General features: G+C 37.3%; 2 protein-coding genes and 1 long non-coding RNA gene across 3 annotated transcripts; 1 reads left to right on the forward strand and 2 right to left on the reverse strand.

Moving 5' to 3' along the window:
- Positions 1-661: 661 nt before the first annotated feature.
- On the reverse strand, positions 662-2,439 carry LOC113333846. Its single transcript, XR_003352395.1, has 3 exons — positions 2,276-2,439; positions 1,153-1,231; positions 662-1,056 (listed from the first exon to the last, which is right to left on the reverse strand). It is a non-coding gene; the product is annotated as an uncharacterized LOC113333846 (long non-coding RNA).
- A 1,003-nt stretch (positions 2,440-3,442) lies between these two features.
- Positions 3,443-5,274, forward strand: LOC113306910 (cytochrome c-like). Its single transcript, XM_026555827.1, has 3 exons — positions 3,443-3,657; positions 4,354-4,487; positions 4,858-5,274. The coding sequence occupies exons 1-3, from the start codon at positions 3,546-3,548 to the stop codon at positions 4,951-4,953; spliced, it is 342 nt and encodes a 113-aa protein (XP_026411612.1). The 5' UTR covers positions 3,443-3,545; the 3' UTR covers positions 4,954-5,274.
- A 513-nt stretch (positions 5,275-5,787) lies between these two features.
- Positions 5,788-6,738, reverse strand: LOC113306899. The gene has a single exon (XM_026555819.1). It carries the CDS (start codon positions 6,468-6,470, stop codon positions 5,979-5,981), a length of 492 nt encoding a protein of 163 aa, XP_026411604.1. The 5' UTR covers positions 6,471-6,738; the 3' UTR covers positions 5,788-5,978.
- Positions 6,739-24,793: the final 18,055 nt, after the last annotated feature.

Raw genomic sequence — 24,793 nt, forward strand, 5'->3', positions numbered from 1 at the left:
CGATCTCGTATCCATAGACAATCACACAAAGTGTGAATACCAATTTGTAGTATTGTCTCGACTTTGTCCATAGAAAATCACTTTCGGTAAGAGGACTTATAGGATTGTGGTATATTCGGGTACCCTCGTCTTTTCATATTATATCTGAGATATCCTTCTTAATTGATAAAAGCATCTACTTATAATAGTCTTGTTATGAACACAATGATTTATTGTAAGTTATGGAAGTTACGAATACATGGAGAAGCCATGATCGTAGAGATTTTGGTGAATTTGTGTCCGCTATGTCAGGAGGACTGTATGACCACTAGTCCCTCATCCTCTCAACTGCCTTTAACTCTCCCACTACTCACTACCTCCTCATCATAGATGTGTTGCCACAAAACAGGTTGTTGTAAACCACCAGACCAATACCCCAATGGGAATCCCCCCACGACATATTTGATGTCTCATAGAAAAATAATGAAGTCAGGACAATAACTTGCTAAATTATTGAGGCAAGTTACTCAGTTCATTAGATGGTCAAGTAGATTGATCAATGTCAAGTCTAGTGAAGCCAGTGTGTCGTGGGGGAAAAGTAAAGAACATATACAGAATGACTCAGACACCATCACTTAACCTTTTCGGAATTAGTACACTTAAAACACCCACGAAGAACATCTTTAAGAAGGAACTACCTCGGAGGAAAATGCTGACAATAAAGAACAAAAATATTCAGATTACAACAATATGATTATAGTGAATTTCATAATGTGAAGGCCAGTTAGAATTTTCGAACTTTCAGTACAAGGATGAACCCGATGAGGTTGATCTATAGATTCCTCATCCGAGCTATCACCTAATTTACTGTAGTGTGCCCATGGTCTGTACCTAAGAGATATCTTAAGCCTCAGACACTCTTTTGTACCCCCACATAGACCATATTACTCATCAAAACTTCACCTTTATCCATCTTCTTTAGAGTGACGGATGTACGTAAGACAAAACCTGGTGGAGCCGACAGATCAACTTTCTCTTCTTTGATAAAAACTCATTTGCATTCAACCCCTATCGATGCTGCACATTACAAGAACGGTAAAATGTAAACTCTACATGTACATTGAGACCATAGAAGCAAAATGTATACTGACAAACCAAACTACAAACACTCACTCTAGGGTAATGCAGAAATAATGAGTATGTGAATGCATCCATCAAACTTCGCTGTGTCGTAGATCTTATCACCGTGTCTCTGGATAAGAAACAAAAGCACTGAGGTTTAAAAAGATTAAAAAAGTAAATTCCCTGCATATCTTCCTGCCGAGCTGCAAATCAGAAGTCAATGTGTATGTACCGAAAGAAATCAATACCATTTTTTCAGGTCATCATGAACTAACAAGTTAGTGTTTCCTCAGTTTTTAAAATGTTATGAGCTTAAAGTAAATGATTAATCTAACTTCTTGTTATAAAGTTCCCTCTCAAACCTCAACACTTCTACATACTCATACTTCTGTTTCTTTATACCATGTTCTATAATCCCCTTCCTACGTGTAATCAGTTCTTGCGCATTAGATTTCTCTTTCTTTCTACCATGTTCTATAATCCCCTTCCTACATGTAATCAGTTCTTGCGCATTAGATAATGAATGGTGATTTTCTGCTGTTGAGGTTAGCAATGATCACATGGAAAACCAGGCAACACTATATCATTGAGTATAGATATTTCAATACACTTTGAACAATTCCAAACAATGAACGAGCATAACAACTACGTATACAAATCAAAATACAGCAAAACTAACTAGCCGCATAACGCAAGAATAGCTAGTTCTATTCCACCTTCATAAACTACTAGCTAATCTTTAATTAACCAGAAACTGAAATTTCAATCTACAAATATTTGATTCACTCTCATAAATAGACTTAAAGGGTCATAAGCAGATAAATATTCAAATCTGAATATGAAACTAGTTGCATAACGTGAACCCAAGATCTGAATCTATAACAAGGATCATAAGCAGATGACCTAAGTTCAAAAATATAAACTTTCCTCTAAGAACCCACAAACCCTAGAAACCAGTGAAACAAAAGATTAAAAAATATCTATCAAAATCCCTAGATCCGTAGTCATAAATAAATTTAAAATCGTGAATCAAATCAAACAACCTTATTTGATTTATGCAAAAACAAGTTTTACCAGTTTATAATTACTGACCATCAATCACGAAAACAAAAACAAATCAGATAAATCTGACGAAAAAAAATCAGATAAATCAGATGAAAAAAATCAAAGTTACCTTTGTTGGAAGATGTAGAACTAGAGAAAAGAGGAATTGAAGTCGATCAGCTGACCTGTGATGATGATAATGACGATGAAGAAGAAGAAGAAGAAAGTACAAAATCGCAAGAGTACGAGCAGGGGAGGAGGAGAAGGAGGGAGCCGTTTCTGGAATAACAATAGAAAGAGAATGTGATAGAATGATAGAATCTAGGGTATTAAGGTGTTACTTTGCACACATCTGGTTCGCACACCTGCAACTCATGTGTTACCTTGCACACGGTTGGAAAGCACATGTGGAGTGGTCAGCCGTTGCGAATTGCAACAGGCTAAAAATTCCGCAACATCGGAGTGATGTTGCTAACTTTGGAGCCGTTGCGAATTCGCAATTGCGTAAGATCTGTTGCAAAATTTTGTTGCTAATCCGAAAAAATGGTGTAGTGGTCCAGTGATGACGAAAATTTTCATAAATAAATTTCAATAAGTCTAGAAACAGACTGTATTGTCATGGCGAGAGCGTTGAGCTCTGATGATGATGCCATAAGAATCTAAGCAAGTTGAAAGATAGCAGCTAGCAAAGACCGGCGTTATGGGCATGAAAGACAGCGCTAGCAAGGACCGAAGTTATGGGCATGAAAGATGGCGCTAGCAAAGGCCAACGCCTTGAGTATAGAAGATGGCGCTACCGCGCTAGCAAAGACCAACACTGTGAATGCTTTGCGCTACGCTGGCAAAGGCCATCGCCATAAGCTATGGTATTGGAGCCAACAAGCTCCCGCAGTGCAAAGTATTGACACCAACAGTATTTGCACCTCATCCTTTTTGTGAGCCTAGAGTTTGATCATGTTGGCACATGTATTTGGATTCAGAGCTATGTAGGTATGAGCGGATAATATTGATTTGTGAGCCAAAAATCTTATTCATTGGGGATAGAAAATTTAAAAATAATAAAGAATTATTAAAATAACATAATGGTAATTTTGTTATTCACCAAAATATATGGATACGAGGTGTCGTAACTTTACTCCCTTCAAAATTTTCATTGTGCACAAAAAGACAAAAACGTACTATTTCCCCTATGCAATTCTTAAAATGGGCCTGCATTTCTTAAAACGGGCCCTTCGGTAGTTATGCTGGACTTCACAAAATAAATGACATTGGCAACATATTTATCCGACTCGTGAGGGATTACGGGTGAGATAAATTTGATAAAGAACGACCATTTTGGATTTTGGTTTTTCTATCTTTACAATTACTAGCATTCGCAGATTTGATTCCTTTCTGGTCCAATGGCGTCATTCGCAGATGCACCTGTAGGTGATACAAAAACAGGAGAGAAAATTTTTAAGACAAAATGCGCTCAGTGTCATACCGTTGAAAAAGGCGCTGGTCACAAACAAGGTAGTATCTGAATCATAATGCAATTGGTCTGTAATTTTTTTTATTAGCATTTGATTTCGAAGTTAAGCATATTCTTGGGATTTGTCTTTGATTAGCAGATAATTTAATTGGAATCATACAAGATCTTATGCGATTCAATTTTGCAATGTGTTTCCTGAATTTCACCTGTTATTGATCATCTGCTAAAGTGACTCGTTATGATCTGAAAGAATAGATGCAACAATTTGTTGCCATGTCATTTGTAGGCCAATTTTGGATCATAATGAAATTTCTAGTTATTGTTGCCTAATTAGGCTGTTCAGAATCAGATGCTTAACATACTTCTTCATATTACATAGCCTTGTTGAACATGTTACTGAACAGTATATCACATTACCCCTTGTGGTTTAAAATTATGTTCTTGGACTGGAGGAACACTAGCGGTTTACCGCTACAGTTTGTAATAATTTCCCTTTGGCAATTGTAAATTTGCCACATTACATTGTTTTTTTGCTTGGTGGGATATTGTCATACGCAGAGAACAGGTTTGTTTGTTCTTCCAGAGCATTTTCTTTTCCTGGTTATCTGTTTATCTAGTTGAGCATTGCTCAATGATTTTATGAAATTTTGCGTGGTTTTCCTTGTTTCCTTCACCACTTAGTAGTTGTCAAACATGTCCGAGCAATAGGTTTTGACTTTGATGACTGTTTGTACCAGGGCCTAACTTGAATGGTCTCTTTGGGAGGCAATCGGGTACCACTCCTGGTTACTCATACTCGGCTGCAAACAAGAACATGGCTGTGATATGGGAGGAGCCGACTTTGTATGATTATCTGTTAAACCCAAAGAAGGTAAGCGGCATCTCAAGTGTATCTAGTTGTACATGATATTGTTGTGAACTAGTGATAAAGCAGTATTCCTTTACAATGGTTTAAATAGAGGAGTAGAAAGAGCTAGCGCAATACCTAGGGGGGTTCGACAGTAAAAAAGTCTAGCACACCTTGGAATCTCTCTTGGGTGGTAACCTTAAAGTTCTAAGTAAATCTAGTGATTTTATGTGCTTGACCAGAAAACTTCTTTACCGAAAGAAGAAAGGTTGATTTTCTGTGGCCTGGCCCCTACAATCTATTATGAACACAGCCAGAAATTTGACCCAAAGAAATCCATGATTGAAATTGCATCCAGATGACAAACTGAAATCGCCTATACTTGTATCTGCAGTACATTCCTGGAACCAAGATGGTTTTTCCTGGTCTGAAGAAGCCACAAGAGCGGGCTGATCTCATTGCATACTTGAAGACTTCGACTGCGTCTTAAACCACATCGAGTGCAGTTTTAACTTTGATGGATGATTTTCATACCATATTCTCTCTCTTTTATTCTTTTCAGTCCTAATAATAAAGCTTTTACAGATTAAAGCTGGTTAAGGCATTACATTGTTGGCGTACTCTTTGAGGTTCATAGAGTTTGCTAGTGGCATTGACAATCGCACAATTATACGAATTTTGTGGATCATGCTTGTATTTTTGTTGTGTTGTATTTAGCTTATTGTAACAGCAAGAATAACCCAATTTGTTTGTTTTTTGAGAACTGTTTACATGAAACTGTAACAGCAAGTAACATCTCCTTTTAGGGCAAGATTCCAAGTTCACAATGTTTCTTACAAAAACGGGCAACTTCCTGGCGAGGAAATGATCTTTAGCTTGACTTCACTGTATTTTTTGTTACACTTGCAGATAGATCTGTGGGTCCTTCAACTCTCATGGGACAATCATTTAGCCGGTCCTTGGCCCTCATTTGTCAACAGGCATGTAGAACAATTTTCAGATTTTCAAGAAGTTTTGGAGAAATAATTTTAAGTTAATGCTTCTGCCTCTGGCTGCTGATGCAGATCAAAACTGTACTTATTGTTAGTTAAATAGCTCCAAAACAATATTGAAATCCAGAAAATCTAAGTGCCAAATATTATAAAATCCAGCTTGAACATCATCATTTTAGGGCTAAACAGAACGAGGCAAACAAAGACAGTGCAGCTAGTCAGCTACTGCGACATTAGAATACAATATCTTCTTACACTTAACAGTAAGCAAAGCCTTAGAAAAAGCATTAGGCGGAACTATTGGATCCCCAAATTGAACAACAAGCAAGTCAGAGAGTTAATACCTTCTAAAATCCCATTAATTTCCATGTAAACCCTAACCAACAATTACATGAAACAGAAGATGATATTCATTTTTATGTAAGTTGCGAAATTTACAAGGATTTTTCCTAAATTACAAAAATAAAATGAAAAAGAAATAAGAACAACAATAATAAAAAAAATAAAATGAAAAATTCCTTTATCATCCATTTTCTGCAGTTGTTCTAACTAAAAGAACATACCCAACAACAGCACAAACAGCGGCAACAATATTACCTTCTTTAAGAAGAATCTTGATTGCAAATCCAGTAATATCAGCTGTAATTTTCCTCCCTTCAAGAACAAGAGCTTTTCTAGGTTTTCCACAGAAGGTAAGAAGCACCAACACGGTGATCCAAGTTACAAGCATAGCTGGTATTGCAACAGCAAGAGCAGCTATCATTGATAGAACTCCAAATACAACACCTAATAAAACAGAAGCATAAAGAGCTGGCCATCCAGTAGATTTGGCTGAAGACGTATTAGAATTATACCAAACTAAGATTTTCTGAAGGAAATTCCATGAAGAACATAATAGAAAACCATAGACCACAACAAAAAGAAAAACCCAGGTTCTTCTTTTACTCATCAATCTAATTAGTAAACTGGGTTTATTCAAATTTGGGTTGTTTTCTTTTCCAATTTCATCTGCCATTGGAGGAGCAGTAGAAGAAGATAAGACTTTTTCTTGGGTTTTTAAAAATTTCTCTGTTGCTTTGGATTCTGATGAGAACAGGTTTTTCTTCTTCTCCTGTTTTTCTCTTCACCCCAAAAGAGTCCTTGGCTTTCTTTTTAATGACAATTAAGTTCTTCAAGGTACTGTGTGTCCTTCCTTTGCTTGTAGGTGGTTTCCTCTTAACTCTTATTATTAAAATTGCACAAGCTGCATTTTTTGGACCAGAAGTCTTCACTCCTGTCTTGACAAGTATTAGAATGTGAGAGAATAGGTGGTGGTCATCACAATCATCTCTTGCTTTCTTCTTTCATCAAATATTCGTTTCACTGTTTTAAGTTTTTATTTTGTTGCGAAGCTGTGTCCATTTTTCCTTTTGTGTGTATCAAGTATCCATTAAAGTGGAAGCCTGAAAGTAGTTTAAAGATTCCTACACTTTTAACTAAGCAATGGTCCGCTTTTGGTTTGGTTATTCTCCACTACTTGATTATTACTTTGTTGCCAAGGTATTGAATCTAGACTCCGACCGTCCGTCCTCAATGGGGGATTTGGTCATTTAGCATGTAAGAATGTTTAAAAAACGGACCAATTTCGTTCTGGAGTAGTGGTAAATTTATTGGATGAAAATTAGGGATGGCAATGGGGCGGGGACCTTGAATCCCATCCCCTATCCCGTTCAAAAAAACAAAACCCATTCCCTATCCATTTCCCATAAAAATGGGGTGGGGACGGGTACGAGGGAATCCCCGTAGAGGATGGGTTTTCCATGGGTTATCATAACATTACAATAAATATTTAAAAGTTTGTAAATAATAATAATTTAAAAATAATTATAATGGTTCAAACAATAATAATAACCTAAACAGTGCATTTTAAAATTTTAAGTTTATAATAACCAACTAAAACTGAAAAATAAAGGAAATAATTGATCCACAATTAAGTATTATGGTTCCTTTTACTTCTTAGTTCCTGATTATTAACCAACTTCCTCCATGTTAATCATCTCATCACGATCTTCTTCGTTATCTTCCAAAAAAGCTCTCGGTTCAAATATAATAGGCTATGGTATGGGGAGGGTATGGGGTGAGGACCTTGAATCCCATCCCCACTGTAGGATCAGAATCTCGCAACAATTATGTCTCAGCGAAATTATCAATGGAATTGCACAATAGAGTCGCAGAACAGTTTCAGAAACAACGTCAACAAGGATCATGAGAAAGATGTGATAGTCTTGCGAAAATTAGAGAGCTTGCGAAGTCAACATTTGTAAGGTTGCGAGAATGTCGCAAACCATATCCGAAAATAAAGGACAGATTAGCTGTCATCCACTATGTATTTTCTTATAAATAGTCATTCGAGTTGTAAAGGAAGAGAGATCTTTTCTTGAATGAGAGACAAGTAGGAGAGAGAAAGTTCAGAGCAAAGATCATTCTTGATTTTCTTTATTTTCCTTGTCTTGTAAGAACATTCAGAATTTAATCAATAAAATTACGAGCGTTAACCTAAATAAGTTGATCAACAATGAAATCATATGAGGGGTGTAGTGTAGGATTTCCTGCAACTACATGATGGCGCTAGAAACAGGAAGATTGAAGATCGAAAGTTGAAGATTGTTGATTGAGAAGATTCAAATCAAGAAAGTGATTAAACAAATCAGTGAATCAGTTAGAGGAAAGGTGAATAGAATTAATGAAAATGGCAAAAAATCGGAGTGTAATATGATAACAAAAAGCTTGGTTAATGAATTCCATGAAAACATCAAAGGAAGAATACATAAACGAAATTTTGAAGGAAAGAAAATTGTAGCGGTAGAAAAAACTTCACCTTTGAAAGATTGGGAAAAACAAAGAATTGCGTTCATGGCAGAAGAAATACCAAAATAAAATTTGAACCATACATCTCCGTTGGTCATCACAGTGCCTATTACACGAAAAGAGAAGGATACAACAATAAAATCCACAGGAGAATGGATGTTGAACATAACTTTAATTGATACAGGAAGTTCAGTTGATATAATATTTTATCATGCATTCCGGGGAATGGGATTTAAAGATGAAGAAATGTCCAATTCAACATATTTTGTTCACGGCTTTGGAAAATCCACAACAAAACCTAAAGGAGAAATAGTGGTACGAATTCCACTTGGAGAAATCGAAACACATGTGACATTGTGCGTGGTGGATATGGAATCGCCATATAATATGTTATTAGGAAGATCATGGATACATGCGATAAAAGTTGTGGTATCAATGTTGCATCAATGTATTAAATTTCCCACTCCAAGTGGAATAGGTGAAATCAGAGGAGATGTTGACAATGCGAAATTATGTCACCAAATTGAAAAAAGGCATTATGAAGAACAAGCAAAAAGGAAGCAATTTCGCTGAAAATTGGTAAAGGAAGCAAAGAAGGAAGAAGAATTTAGAGTATATATGATGAGGGCAAAAGAAGGCAAAGGAATACCCAGCGAAATTTCGGAAGAAGGAGACGGACCCATAAAAGCAATTAAAGAACCCACACCAATGGGAGAACCTAATCCCAATTACACTGCCGCAGAACCAAAAAAAGAAATAAATGTTGGGACTCTGGAGGAACCTCTAATGTTGAGAATTGGAACCAAAATGGATATAGAAGAAGAAGAAAGAACTGTCAACTTACTGAGAGAATATAAAGATATTTTCGCAGGAAACATGGATGAGATACCAGGAATAGATCCAACAATTGATTGCCACAGACTGGATATTAACAAAAATGTGAGACCATTTAAACAGAGAATAAGAAAAATCGCAACAACATACCATTCCCAAATAGAAGAAGAATTACAGAAAATGCTGGAGGCAGGAATTATAAGAGAAGCTAAATACCCAGAATGGATAGCGAATATGGTCATTGTCCCAAAGAAAAACAAGGGAATCAGGATTTGCATAGATTTCACTGATTTGAACAAAGCTTGCCCCAAAGATAGTTTTCCGTTACCCGATATTCCTCAAATGGTGGAATCTGCAGCGGGAAATGATACGGTATCATCTTTAGATGGGTACAAAGGGTATAACCAAATTCCTCTCGCTGAAGAAGATCAAGAACATACTTTTTTCTTTGCCCCTAGAGGTTTATATTTTTACACGAAAATGTCGTTTGGTTTGCGAAATGCGGGAGCAACATATGAAAGAATGGTAGAGAAGGTGTTCACAAAATGGATACACAAAACATTAGAAGTATACGTGGACGACATGTTAGTAAAGAGTAAAGAAGCTAAAGACCATGTACAAGACTTGAGGGAGATTTTTGAACAAATGCGGCAGTATAACATTAAATTGAATCCAGAGAAGTGTACTATTGGAGTTGCATCGGGAAATTTTTTAGGATACATTGTATCGAAGGAAGGAATACAGGTTGATCCAGAAAAAGTGCAAGCAGTTCGTGACATGCCAACACCAGCAACAATAAAATATGTACAGAAGTTGAATGGGCTTCTAGCTTCGCTGGGGAGATTCATTTCGCGATCATCAGACAAATGCAAATATTTTTTCGATATACTCAAGAAGTGTGCGAAATTCAAATGGAGTGATGAATGTGAAAAGGCTTTTCAAGGAATCAAAGAACATCTTATGAATACAACTATTTTACAAAAGGCAGAACCAGGAGAAGAATTATTGATTTACCTTGCGACAACGTCGCATGCATTAAGTGTTGTGTTATTGCGAGTAGATGCAGGAGTGGAGAAACCCATTTATTACATTAGAAAAACTTTTAATACCGCAGAGAAGAATTACTCAAAGATTGAAAAGTTAATCTTAGCATTAGTTTATGCATCATTTAAGCTCCGCATATACTTTCAAGCACACAAGATAAAGGTATTAACAAAAGTACCAATTGAATCAGTGATGAAGAATTCTAAAAGATCAGGAAGGGTAGAGAGATGGAATGCACAAGTAGGCCATTTTGATATTAAATATGAAGTTTTGTCTTCACCAAAATCACAAGTTGTTGCGGATTTCTTGGCAGAATTTCCTTTAGAAGAAGATGAAGCAGTAGAAGAAATGATGGATGTAGAAGACGAACATGGAGATCCAAAAGATTTATTAACAGAACAAAATAGATGGGAAATACTGGTAGATGGATCATCAAATGGAGAAGAAAATGGAGTTGGAATTGTTTTAATTTCGCCAGAAGGAATAAAGATGGCTTTCTCATTCAGATTGGAATTTGCATCCACTAATAATGAAACAGAATATGAAGCTGTGATACATGCATTAAAATTCGCAATAGAAATGAAACTAGAAAATGCCAGGATCACTAGTGATTCGCAGCTAGTTATTCGCCAAATAAAAGGAGAGTATACTACAAATGAACCGTCCTTGAAGAAATACAAGAAGCTGGTTGAAGAATTGTCAGCGAAAATCCCAAAAATAAAATGGAGGCACATTTCAAGAAAGGATAATAGACTCGCATAACTTTTGCTTTCATCTCAAGTATGATGACAGATCCAACTGCAAGATGCATAAAAATACAAACACTTCTGTCACCATCAGTCAACAGAGAAGAGGAATATATGGATGTGATGGTCATAGATAATGAAAAAGAAGAAAAAATAAATAATGTCGCAGACTAGAGAATGGAGTTTCACGCATATTTGGCGAAAGGAGAAACACCAAGAAATAGATTGGAAACACACAAGTTAAAAAGCCGAGCAACAAAATATGAATTAAGAGATGGGTTGTTATACCGAAAATCCTTTAGTGGACCATCACTCAGATGTTTGACACGAGAGGAAGGAGAAAAGGTGCTGAAAATGTTACATAGTGGAGACGCTGACAATCATAGTGGAGGAAGATCTTTAGCACATAAAGCAAAAATTCAAGGTTATTATTGGCCATACATGCATGAAGATGCAAAACAAATATCAAGACGTTGTGAAGATTGTCAGCGGCATGGAAAGAAGATACATGCACCATGAGCACCATTGTCATCTTCAACCAGTGTGTGGCCCTTTGGAAAATGGGGCTTAGACATTGTGGGGCCATTTTTACCAAGAACTGGATAAAGAAGATACTTAATAGTCGCAACAGATTATTTCACAAAATGGACAGAAGTGAAGGCAGTACAACATATTCGCGACAAAGATATCTTTACATTCATATTCGAAAATATCATTTGCAGATTTGGAATTCCTGTACAGTTGGTATCTGATAATGGGAAACAGTTTGAGGGGCACAACATATAAATGTTACTCAATGCATTCAAGATAAAATGTGGAAAGTCTACTCCTTTATATCCACAAGCTAATGGGAAAGTAGAAGCAACAAATAAAACAATTGCAGATATATTAAAGAAGAAATTGGAAGGACATGACAGATCATGGTGCGAACAAGTACATAATGCAGTATGGGCTTATAAAACAACTAGAAGAGAAGCTACTGGAATGTCACCTTTTTGTTTAACATATGGAGTTGAACCGGTGTTACCAACAGAAGTTGTTATTCCGACAACAAAAAGAAAAGCTTGGGAGAAAAATCTTAGTGCGGGTTTAATTCTAAACAAACTTGATGAATTAGAAGAAAAAAGAGAAAAATCTTTACAACATATGGAGAATTATCAGCGAAGATTAGCTCGAGAATATAATAAACGTGTGAAAATACGTGAATTTCAACCAGGAGATTTAGTTCTGCGAGAAACACCAATATATCAGCGAGAAAATGGTGGAAAATTAGCGAAAAAATGGGATGGACCTTACATCATAAAGGAGATAGTTTGAACAAGAGATTATAGATTAATGGACCCAGAAGGAAGAGATGTTGGTCATAGTTTAGATAGACCATGGAACAAATTGTACTTGAAAAGATATTATCCGTAAGAAGCTTTGAGAAGTTATGAATTCTGAAAGAATAATTGCAGGATTATTCATGACAAAACGAGATCATGATGTGCGAAATTTTCGCAGAGAACAATGACATAAAAGAAAGGGGCGAACCTTTATGGCGTACACCCTAGTTCGCGAATAAAATTTCGCAAGAGAAAAATGTAAGACCTAAAGTACATCATATTAGGGAGTACCTGTTACATGACTCAGGGAAAGGCTATACCGCCACCGGTACCTGAGTCATGGAGATTTGGGGTCAATAAAACCCATCTGGGAGAGGCACCTTGGATTCTCAACTTAAGCATATGACTTAAGTTGGGCGACTAAGGTAATAATGACTCTCCCAAGGAGTGCAGATCTGATCAAGGCGCCGAGGTACACGGTTGAGTCAAGAGTGCCGAGGGCGTTTGAAGCGTCCTTGCCATTCTTGACAAGTCTTGGCTTATACTGCACTCGGCCCGAAGAAAACCCCACTTAGGGTGCAGTCTCGTAACCATAATCCCTATAGGTAAAAGGGATAAGAGGCTGCGAAAATAACTGGTTGTTGTTAAGACTGGATGGGAGGAGCTAACCTTGTATGGTAGAAGTACGCCTCTTTGAAGGGGCAACCAGGGGGAAGATAAGGGCGGCACCCTCCATTAGGGAGCTGATAAGTGTCTTAAGACGCAAATGTCATGAGGCTTATTATTCGCAAGGATAATTAAGGCTTGTCATATTTGTGCAACAATCCTGAAGAGGCAATAATACAAAACAAAAAGATAAGATGAGATTAATGGGTTTTCGCATGAAAGTGCGAAGACGTCCTGCGATTTCATCGCAAGACGGCAATGTCATGGGGCTTTATTTTCGCAAGAATATTTAGGCTTGTCATATTGTCGCAACATTCCTGAAGAGGCCATAATACAAAAGAAAAAGTTAAGACAAGATCAATGGGTTTTTGTATGAAAGTGCAAGGACGTCTTGCGATTTTGTCGCAATGACAAGAGATGGCATAATAAGACCTTTAATTAGGAAGGAAAAATAAGACCACATAATAAACAAACTAATTATAAGCATTCATAACAGATTATTTTTTGCAAGAAAGATAATGAGAGGCAAGTATGGGAATCAATATACAAGAAGCATTATCTTTCTTAAAAGAAAACAAAAGTGATAAAAATAATACAGCTCAAGAAAACAAAGCTAGAAAAGAAGCTCAAGCTTCAATATCAATATCAGTAGCAGGAGATGACAGAAATTCTTCGCCAACATTCTCGCAAGCTTCTCCTTCATTTCGGCTTTGATCTTCGCCATGACTAGCATTTTGATTATCGCCAGCAATTACTTGACTAGCATCTTGATTATCGCCAGCAACTACTTTTGCAGGAGAAATTTATTTCTCATTCTGATTAACACCAGCAGATACTTCTTTATAAGGAACTTCTTCTTCATCTTCCAGGAAATTATCCTCTGCACCGCTTTCATAATCGTAATCACTATCAGCAGGACGAGGAACTTCATCATCTACTTCTAAAGGATCAATTGATGTAGGAGGAAGAGAGTTGGACAATAAAATGTCATTTACAAGGACTTCAGCCTGGAGATGAACTTGGCGAAGAAGTGCTCTTTGATGATTCCTATCTTGAATATCCTTAAAGTAAGCAAGATAATCAAGTCTTCTTTCTGCACGGTCGCGGGAACCAGTAGGAGTAGAGACGAGTAATGCATTCTCTTTGCGAATTTTAGCATATTTAGCCTCCAGATCAGAAATAGAAGAATGAAGATTCTTCTCAGACTCTGCGAAAAATAGAATACAAAATTTTATTAAGATAAGGAATTCAGAGAGATGTGACAAAGGAAAGATAATTAAGGCAGTCAAACTATTATGACTACCTTCCTTTTGCGAAATAAGATGTTGAATCAAGGATAGACAACTATTCTCCCAATGATCCATTGCGTCATCAAATTTATCTCCAACTAAACCTTTAAGTCGAGACTGAAGACTTTTCTCTTTAGAAACAAGGAAGGCATTTTTCTTCGCAAAAGAAGAATAAGATTCTTCTAATTTGGAATATTGTTCTTTAAGCTGATTTTCCTTCACACTTAAAGCTATTCTACCTTGAATGAGTGTATCTCTTTCAGCGATAGATGATTCTGTTACTTCTTTAAGTTCATTTCTTAAAGAGCGAAGAGATTTCTCTTAGTCAGCACATACTTTTTGGAGAATATTAAGTTGTTGCGAAGATATCGCCATCTTGTTTAAATAAACTCGCTTCTCTTGAGATAAGGTTTTATTCTCATCTGATAAAGTTTCCATCCCTAAATTAGCTTTGGTTAAAGAATAAGAAAGACGAGATACTTCATTACTTAATAGATCTTGTTTTTCAACTAATTGGGTATTTTCATTGGTAAGATTATTTATTTGATCAAGAGAATATGAATAGAGATTATCTAATTGGTTATATTGATCCATTAAGACTTCTTTATCAACACGGGCTTCTTCAACAGCAGATTCAAATTGATATCTCTCCATTACTCGTTTCTGATTTAATGCTTAACATGCGAAAGAGGGATTTAAAGGATAATTAAACAGGGGAAGGATAAAACCATCGAAAAGGCAAATTAAAGACATAGATGAAGAAATCGTACCTCTTAATTCATTATTCTTCTTGCGAAGATTATCACGATCCAGCAAAACATTCTGAAGTTTCTGATTTTCAAGACGAAGAGCATTACATTCTTTTTCTAAAGCTGTCTGCGAAGCAGCTTTGTCAGAACCCAAATGCTTGCTCAGAATTTCACAAACATTAGACTTGATGGGATCAGTAGAAGACTTCTTACCATCATCCAGAATCTCAGATAAAACCTTGAAAGAAATATCTATACCTTCCACGGTCTCTTTCGACAAAGGAGGAGACTTAGGTAGAGAAGTAGTAGAGATAGAAGGTTGAGAAACATTTTCAATGGGAAGAGAAGAGGCTTCATTCGTAGAAGGAACCACAAGGGGAATTTCAGTCATAGAAAGATCAACTGGAGAAATGAAATCAGAGGCAGCATTCTCGCGAGTTGGAGATAGAGGTTTATCTTGCGAATATGTCACAGGAGATTTGGAAGAAATGAAGTCAGAGGCAGGGTCTTCACGAATTAGATATAAAGGTTTATCTTGCGAAGATGTCGCAGGAGATTTGGAAGAAATAAGTAGATGGAAGGGAACAGAAGTTGGAACAACCTTGAGGTGGCGAGATTTCTTGTGAGATCTATGAAGATCTTTATCACCCTGCGAATTACAATCTAGATAAGAAACAGAGGCAACAATATTGTTATTAGAAAAAGATAGTGTTTCTTACTACCTTCTCATTCGCAGACTTTCTTTTATGAACGACAACTTTATGTTGTGATTTGGGATTGTTAGGATTCTGAACTGCAAATTTAGTGCTGGAACCACTTTTGCTGAAATAACAAGAGTATGGGAATCACATAAACAACATCACATAAGGCAATAAACAAGATTAATTTCAAATATATCAATTTCAGCAAAACTTATAAGGAAGAAAAGAGAAGACTGACCTTGATGAATCCATGAAAAATGATAGCAGGGAAAATTATCTTGAAGAAGATCACGAACCATGAAGATCTAATTTGAAGATGAAGAAGAATTTAAAAACATTGAAGAGGAAAGAAGAAAAGTTGCAACAATGGAGCTTGCAGAAGAACGACGAAGTTGCAGAGAGAATAAAAAGAAAGAAGAAGAGGATGAAAAGAAATATACATAAAGGGAATTTTTCCTCGAGAAAATAAACATGGTTAATACGGAAATATTTAAGCGTTTAAAAAGTAACGGTTACAAAAGACGTGTTGAGAAATAAATGGAAGAAAAAATACGTGTGATAAATGCAGAATATGAGAAGATAAGCGGTTGCGACATTTCTCACATCATTCTCTACTTTGCAGAGAAGATATGAGAAGAGGCAAGATGTAGGATCAGAATCTCGCAACAATTATGTCTCAGCGAAATTATCAATGGAATTGCACAATAGCGTCGCAGAACAGTTTCAGAAACAACGTCAGCAAGGATCATGAGAAAGATGTGATAGTCTTGCGAAAATTAGAGAGCTTGCGAAGTCAACATTTGTAAAGTTGCGAGAATGTCGCAAACCATATCAGAAAATAAAGGACAGATTAGCTGTCATCCACTATGTATTTCCTTATAAATAGTCATTCGAGTTGTAAAGGAAGAGAGATCTTTTCTTGAATGAGAGACAAGTAAATAGGAGAGAGAGAGTTTAGAACAAAGATCATTCTTGATTTTCTTTATTTTCCTTGTCTTGTAAGAACATTCAGAATTTAATCAATAAAATTAAGAGCGTTAACCTAAATAAGCTGATCAACAATGAAATCATGTGAGGGGTGTAGTGTAGGATTTCCTGCAACTACACCCACATCACTATTTTCGGGAATTCCCCGTACCCGGCCCGTTTCCCGTTTATACGGGTAAAACCCTAATCCATAGGGACGGGTCCCCACGGGGATGGGTTTGGGTGGGGCAAATTTCCATCCCTAATCCAAATACTTAATTAATAACGAGAGTTCGAAGTCTGAAACTCAGGTCTCGGATTGCAAGACTACATCTTCTTGATCAAGACGAACATGCCGATGAAATAAACCTCAATTAGTCGAATGCCAAAATTTGTGGTACCAGACTGCCATGTTTGTTCATCTAAGGGTCGGGAATTATTTTTTATCACCAGATACTAACAACATAATTGTAAGGCAATTTTATTATACTCCTATTTCACCCTTTCCTTCATTTGTGGGCATTGACGCATGTACTACTGTTTAAAGGTTCTCACACTTCCGTATCATGTGCAACAATTCGTTTACCTAATTCCAGTGTCGGCCTCAGTGCCCCGTCCTTCCATCCATGACTGGATGTATTTTTGCACTCTCCCTTTACTATTTAGACAACAATTTTTGGGCGACAGGTTTACAACACACGTAGTAATCCAGAACCCAAGTAATAACTAATAACCCGGAACCAATTTAGAAAAATCTCGTCCAGCGCAAAGTTGGTGAAGTGAGGGTCGAAAAATTCTTCACACAAATTTACTTTGTGCATTTCATTTTTTTTAAATTTTTTTTTGACACATTCCGTGGCAAATACATGGCAAACCTGCTACCCCTCCACCGGAGCACGGCGCGGTCGCCAGCATGGGGGATTTCTACACTTGGTCTAATAAGCGAGGAGGTTCTAGCAGAACTTTTTTCAAGATTGTTGGTGAATATATAATGCGTGTAATGTTTTACTAACTCTAAAGTTGATTTTCTGAACATTCCCCTATGGGTGGTCTTTGTTTCTGAGAAGCAACAACACGGTCCTTCTCCTTTTCGGTCCTTTATTAGTTGTCTCGGGAACGAAAAAAATTATATTGTCAAAGAGGCTTGGAGTGAAAGGTGAAGGGAAATCCTATATATGTTATTATTTCCAAGCTTAAGAATGTGAAGTATCTATTGATTGACTGGAGAAAGGTTAGGCTTATTAACCTTTCTAAATCAGTTGTGAAGGCTAATAACGTGATGATGCAGGCTCAAGCCATCTACATGCTAATACTGCGGAAACAAAATAGCTAACAAGAAACACTTGATCTTTCGGATTGCTCCATGAACCTCACTACGATCTATGATAAGAATAAGAGAAAGAGAACCACACAGATGCAAGCCATAAACAAAGAAAAAAGAAGTAAAGTACTCACGGATTTAACGTGGTTCAACAATATAGACAATGTGTGTAATATTGTCTACATCCACCAAACGGCTACGACCTCTTTATTCATTATAGAATTACCACTGAGAATTACACAACTGGTTGACTAAATCAATCTATCGACTCACCACAACGTGACCGAACACAAGAACTCTTACAAGCACCCTATAAGATCCAAAGTAGTGTCTTCACCCATACGAGATAACGTTTACCACATTATCTACCACAACGAGATGATCTTCTCTGCACACCCTGACATAGATTACCATGGACACCTTTAGCTCAACACCAATAATCTAATCCAGCACCACCAAGATGATCTTCTCCTCAACAAGATGTCTTACCAACATCTCCATATGAATACTCCATAACGACATATCTTCCAACATCGATAATCATTCCATAAGCACCATAATGGTGTACTCCTTCCACCATTAGGTCTCTCACATAACCACCTCAATAGGTGGGATGTGATAGACGCATTTATGTGTCTAATATAGCTCATTTGTATATATTGTTAGTGCTCAATTTTGTACTTATTTGGTTATTTTATTTATTTGTAGGTGTTTTTAGAAGAATAAGGATTTGCGGCGAAATTGGCTGAAAATGCGGCGTTTGGACCTCCGTTGATAGAGTACCGGAAGCGCCCCAGAAGTGTACCGGAAGTACCCCAGAAATACCCCGGAGGAACCCCGAAAAAAGTGCGGAAAATGCCCCAGAGGACACTTGCTATACGGACCCTTGATTTTGGATAAGGGGTAACCTAATTACTAAGGGGTGACCCATTTCCAGGCATCTGCTAAAGGAAGACCGGCCACAGATAAGGGGAGGTCAACTTCTCAAATTTAAAAGCAAATTTTGGCGGGAAAATGCATGCATCGTCTGGCAGATTTTGGTTCGATTATTGGAGGAGTTTTAATGCGATTAAACACCGGAAATCAGTTTGGATAATCCTGTTAGACCTAAACAGACCCTATGCAAGTGATTGGGCTGATCGAATTGGGCTGGAATGGCCGGGAGAAGTAATCAAAGTCTCAACAGAGAGACGTGCTCTGTTTCGAGTTCAGGAGATTTTTGAGAGATTTCTGGAGGACTTTGACGCTGGATTAACATGTACATGGTCTTATTCAAGTCTAGGGAAGAGTTTGGTAGCTATTTTATAGCTAACAGCACGTGAAAAAGCTCAACAGAAGCGACTATTCTCTCAACAGCGCAGAGAAGAAAAAGAAAGAAAAAGTCGGAATTTATACGAGATATTTGGGGTCTGTGGGATATATAAGAGTTATTTCAAGTCATAAGAGGGGGGGAGACCCTTAGGAGAGAGTTTAGAGTCCAGGAGAGCCGAGGAGAAGCAATTATAGAGGAGACAACGCTGCTGCTGCTGCTGCCATTAAAGCTTCTGAAGAACACGAAGAACAGACTCACAGAGACAGTCGTTCTTCAGCAGACTTATTTCAACACCCAAGTGTCGTAGTTCAACAGCGTTATATATGTATCGTTTATAAACGGCAGTGGTCATCTTTGTAACAGTCACGCTGTAACGTTTATACAGCGTTGCAAACTTCTCTTTATCACCATATTCATCAATAAAAACACCTATTAAGCAATTTTGAGCAAGTTTTTGATATGAGGAGCTAAACCCCTTAGCCAAGGCGACGGAGGAAGCCATTGGTCCTTATTTATGGTATAACTCTAACTTTATTATTTATTTGCAATATTATTATTTGATTATTTGCATGGGATTGAATTGAAATATTAGTTCTTATTGAATAGTTGTGAATTAATTTGATGAAGCATGCTGGGTTTTAAATACTTTTGATGTTTTATACTCGTTGATTACAACTATTACTTCAAGAATATATTTGAGGCAAATATTAGAATTATTTTTAAAGATAGAATTGCATGATTTTTATTTATTTTTAAGCAAATGAAACTACCGCATTAGCCTTCATGCATCTGCCTAAGTATTACCTTAGCAGAACCATAATCTTCATCTTCGTCTCTAAACTCCAGCCGAGTCAATTGCTTATTTAAACATTTGATCACATACTTGCTCTTTTCCATGAGGATGTCCTCCAAAGCAAGTTAACGAGAAACCTTGCGTTAGTTTGTCATAAACCAACCTTCGTGTTAGCTTCCAAGAAACTAACTATCATGTATGTACCAAAGCATATTTAGCATGACTCTAACTGCGCACCAGATACAACCAATCCATGGATCATTGCCACTGCGTGCAAATCTCGAGCTCATCTCTATGAATCTTGCTTTACGAGCCTATCTCCGATTGGATCATGATTCTATGACCATATTTCCCCAATTGAGTTTTACTCCTTCAAAAAGCTCATCATATCTTCAACTAATGCATACATACCAAACACGTGTATAGCTTCACAGAGACTTCGACAGCTGACACACCAATCACCTTCACCACTTCAGCAACCTCAACGGGCTTTGAAAACAATGTCCTTTTACGGGCTTTAACATAATTGTCAAGATAGTCTTTTATCAATTTCTTAGCAAGCATGTAGTTTCGACTTCGCGACAGTCAAACCACAACATAATTTGGACTCGGATATAACTGTGACCATCGTCGAAGAATTCATTATTACCGTCGTAACAATACATAAAGTCACACATTCTGCCTTGTGCATATCCCTTTCCCAATATTGCTCCAAACGTACACCAACATTTCGAAATCTGATAATCCGTCCTTCACACAAAGACCCAATCACACACAATCATAATCTGAAACCTTTGTAACTTCCTCAAGCTCCAAGCAATTCAAGACGCTGTTGTGTTTATCTTCTCAAACAATCTAGAGAAAATAACTTGAAGGAAACTATATCGTTGCTGAACCAAATTTCTTAAAAGAAATCTTTACCTTCATCTCTACAGGCTCTGTCACTATTGAAATTAATTTCAATAACTGTAGCAGATGAGCAAACCCTCAAATATTATCATTGCTATAATGTAGCTCTCTCCAACAGAAAGTCTCACACCGATCATCAAAAAATCAAATAGCCAATGGATAATAAAGGTTGACGGAAAAACACGCCGAAATTGTAGTCCTGCCAAATTCATTCACCGTGTTTTCTCCTAAGTAATATGCGCTAGCTCGTAGCCATACCACCATACACATTGTAGTATTGTATCTTTATTCTTTAAACTCTTGAAGTGTCCAAGCGATACCTTTTAATTCCTCACAACGGGTCTTCACCAAAGTAGGAACGTATCCGCAACACAAATAGACCAACCTGTTTCTCATAACGGTCTTGCACTTCAACTAGCCCCGATCGACTTCAAATGGTGAATAAAAAAATAACTCTTCGACAGAACGTCATCGACAAGAATCAAAAAGATCACAAACTATCTAGCTTCTACATCGGAAACAATACGAGAGAAACTCCAGAAAACATTGTTTTACCCGATACAATGCCATACTCAACACAGACAAACAAACCCTACAAACTATGTCGACAAACTGAATCTTATACAATAATAAGAAACCATAGCTCCACCACAACCAATATCGCATCTCATCCAACGATCAATGTCTTGCAACTATTTGTAGCCACGTGCTTCAAATACTAAGACTGAATATCAAACTCTTCACTTATGGAACATATCAAACCCTGGCCAACAGTCAATACTTCCAAAACGAAACTTACTACGAGATTTCCAAAATCCTTATTGTAAATAACAACTAAGGCAGAACGAGTATGAATTCATCTTCACATTCTTCAACTTCAGGTTAAAGACAAACAACAACATGATCCAATTGATGACGATTGATAACCAAATTATTGTATCCCTTGGTTTGGAACAATAATGAGACTTTGACATGCTAATATTTCATCTTTACTTCCACCAACATACAAACCAATATTTGTATCTCAACTACGATACTCTTGCTTTCTTGTGTCTTGCCAAGCAAACACCGATTAATTGAAAACCAAATCTATGTAGGTCTTTCAAACAGTTCACAAGAATATAGTACGAAGCATAGAGAATAAATAAACTTACTTGTAGCCATGCATAGGGTTTATGCTCCAATAAGTGTCAATGCCAAATCTACAATGTGGAGCACCATAAACATCAAGACCATACATCTTGACCATATCAAATAAAGATCAACTGATATAATCCCATTCCTTCAGAAGTACGCTTTACTTTGCTTTGTTCCCAAAACTGATGAAATCAAATCCTACACATACTTGATAACATCAAACTATGCATTTTCGGAAGCTATAACATCAAATCCTCACATACTTGATGAAACCAAATCCTTTGTCTTCAAAATTTTCCAGCTGATCCAGAAAAGCCAAAAAACTTTCTCTTCAAACCTTCTATCCAGCCTAAAGCTCTGATACCAATTGTTGAGGCAATTGGTATCTAACCTAAAGCTCTGATACCAATTGTTGGGGTTCAGAGCCATCTACATGCTAATACTGCGGAAACAAGATAGCTAACAAGAAACACTTGATCTCTCGGATTGCTCCATGAACCTCACTACGATCTAGGATAAGAATAAGATAAAGAGAACCACACATATGCAAGCTATAAACAAAGAAATAAGAAGTAAAGTACTCACGGATTTAACATGGTTCAACAATATAGACAATGTGTGTAATATTGTCTACATCCACCAAACGGCTACGACCTCTTTATTCATTATAGAATCACCACTGAGAATTACACAACTGATTGATTAAATCAATCTATTGACTCACCACAACGTGACCGAACACAAGAACTCTCACAAGCACCCTATAAGATCCAAAGTAGTGTCTTTACCCATACGAGATAACGTTTACCACATTATCTACCACAACGAGATGATCTTCTCTGTACACTCTGACGTAGATTACCATGGACTCCTTTATCTCAACACCAATAATCTAATCCAGCACCACCAAGATCATCTTATCCTCAACAAGATGTCTTACCAACATCTCCATATGAATACTCCATAACGACATAACTTCCAACATCGATAAGCATTCCATAAGCACCATAATGGTGTACTCCTTCCACCATTAGGTCTCTCATAAAACCACCTCAATAGGTGGGATGAATCCCTCACATCTCTACGAGATTTACATTGAGGATTCCATGACTAAAACACTTAGCCTAGACCTCCTTATATAGGAGTCACAAACTTGGTTCCCAAGGAAACCATGGTCATTTATGAAACCCATCTTATATATGGAAGTTGTCCTAAACTAACTACGTTTCCCTAACGGAGCCTTTCCGGAACCTCCTAGAATTTAGCCGTCTTCTTTGACCTAAACTAGAAAACCCACGTTTCCTTACAATTCTCCACCTCGGATCATGCATTCATGCATGAGACGATCAACTTGTTATCCCTCCATCTTCTGAACATCGATTGCACCATCACTGGTTGCCTACATATCCTCAATAGGAATCAAACCGAAAATGTAGTTCACCCAAATTGTTCCGTAGAATCTCCACCAGAAGAGAGCAAACCAAACTTGAACGTCACCAACTTAGACTTAACAATCCAACCTACTGGTGATTGTACAAATCTCCACCACGGTGAAAAATCTGACCATCTCAACAAATCAACATCATATGATCATCCGTTATGCAACATCTTGAGAAATACCTTACTCCTTTTTATTCATAACTCCACATTGATTGGCATCATTCTAGGTGTATTGCATGCCAACTCAATCAGACCATATAACATTATTATCCATATGCTTCCATCGAACTTAGTTACGGTCATTATGCGCCCTTGAGCCTTCGCCACCTCCGAACTTGCTCCATACTACGAACAAAGCTTCGTCTTGGCTTTCCTTGCTCCACCCGAGTCAATGTTCCGCTCTTCTAAGCCATTAACTCCAAGTTACGCACCACATCCATTATGGTTGACATCCATAACTACTCGATAAGCAAATGAAAGTACCACAATAGCCTCCATGCATCTGCCTAAGTATTACCTTAGCAGAACCATAGTCTTCATCTTCGTCTCTAAACTCCAGCCGAGTCCATTGCTTATTTAAACAACTGATCACATATTTGCTCTTTTCCATGAGCATGTCCTCCAAAGTGAGTTAACGAGAAACCTTGCGTTAGTTTTTCATAAACCAACCTTCGTGTTAGCTTCCAAGAAACTAACTATCTTGTATGTACCAAAGAATATTTAACATGACTCTAACTGCGCACCAAATACAACCAATCCATGGATCATTTCCACTGCGTGCCAATCTCGAGCTCATCTCTATGAATATTTCTTTACGAGCCTATCTCCGATTGGATCATGATTCTATGACCATATTTCCCCAATTGAGTTTTACTCCTTCAAAAAGCTCATCATATCTTCAACTAATGCATGCATACCAAACACGTGTATAGATTCACAGAGACTTCGACAGCTGACACACCAATCACCTTCACCACTTCAGCAACCTCAACGGGCTTTGACAACAATGTTCTTTTACGGGCTTTAACATAATTGTCAAGATAGTCTTTTATCAATTTCTTAGCAAGCATGTAGTTTCGACTTCGCGACAGTCAAACCACAACATAATTTGGACACGGATATAACTGTGACCATCGTCGAAGAATTCATTATTACCGTCGTAACAATACATAAAGTCACACATTCTGCCTTGTGCATATCCGTTTCCCAATCTTGCTCCAAACGTACACCAACATTTCGAAATCTGATAATCCGTCCTT

Source organism: Papaver somniferum, chromosome 1 (genome assembly GCF_003573695.1).
Source record: "Papaver somniferum cultivar HN1 chromosome 1, ASM357369v1, whole genome shotgun sequence".
Lineage (NCBI taxonomy): Eukaryota > Viridiplantae > Streptophyta > Magnoliopsida > Ranunculales > Papaveraceae > Papaver > Papaver somniferum.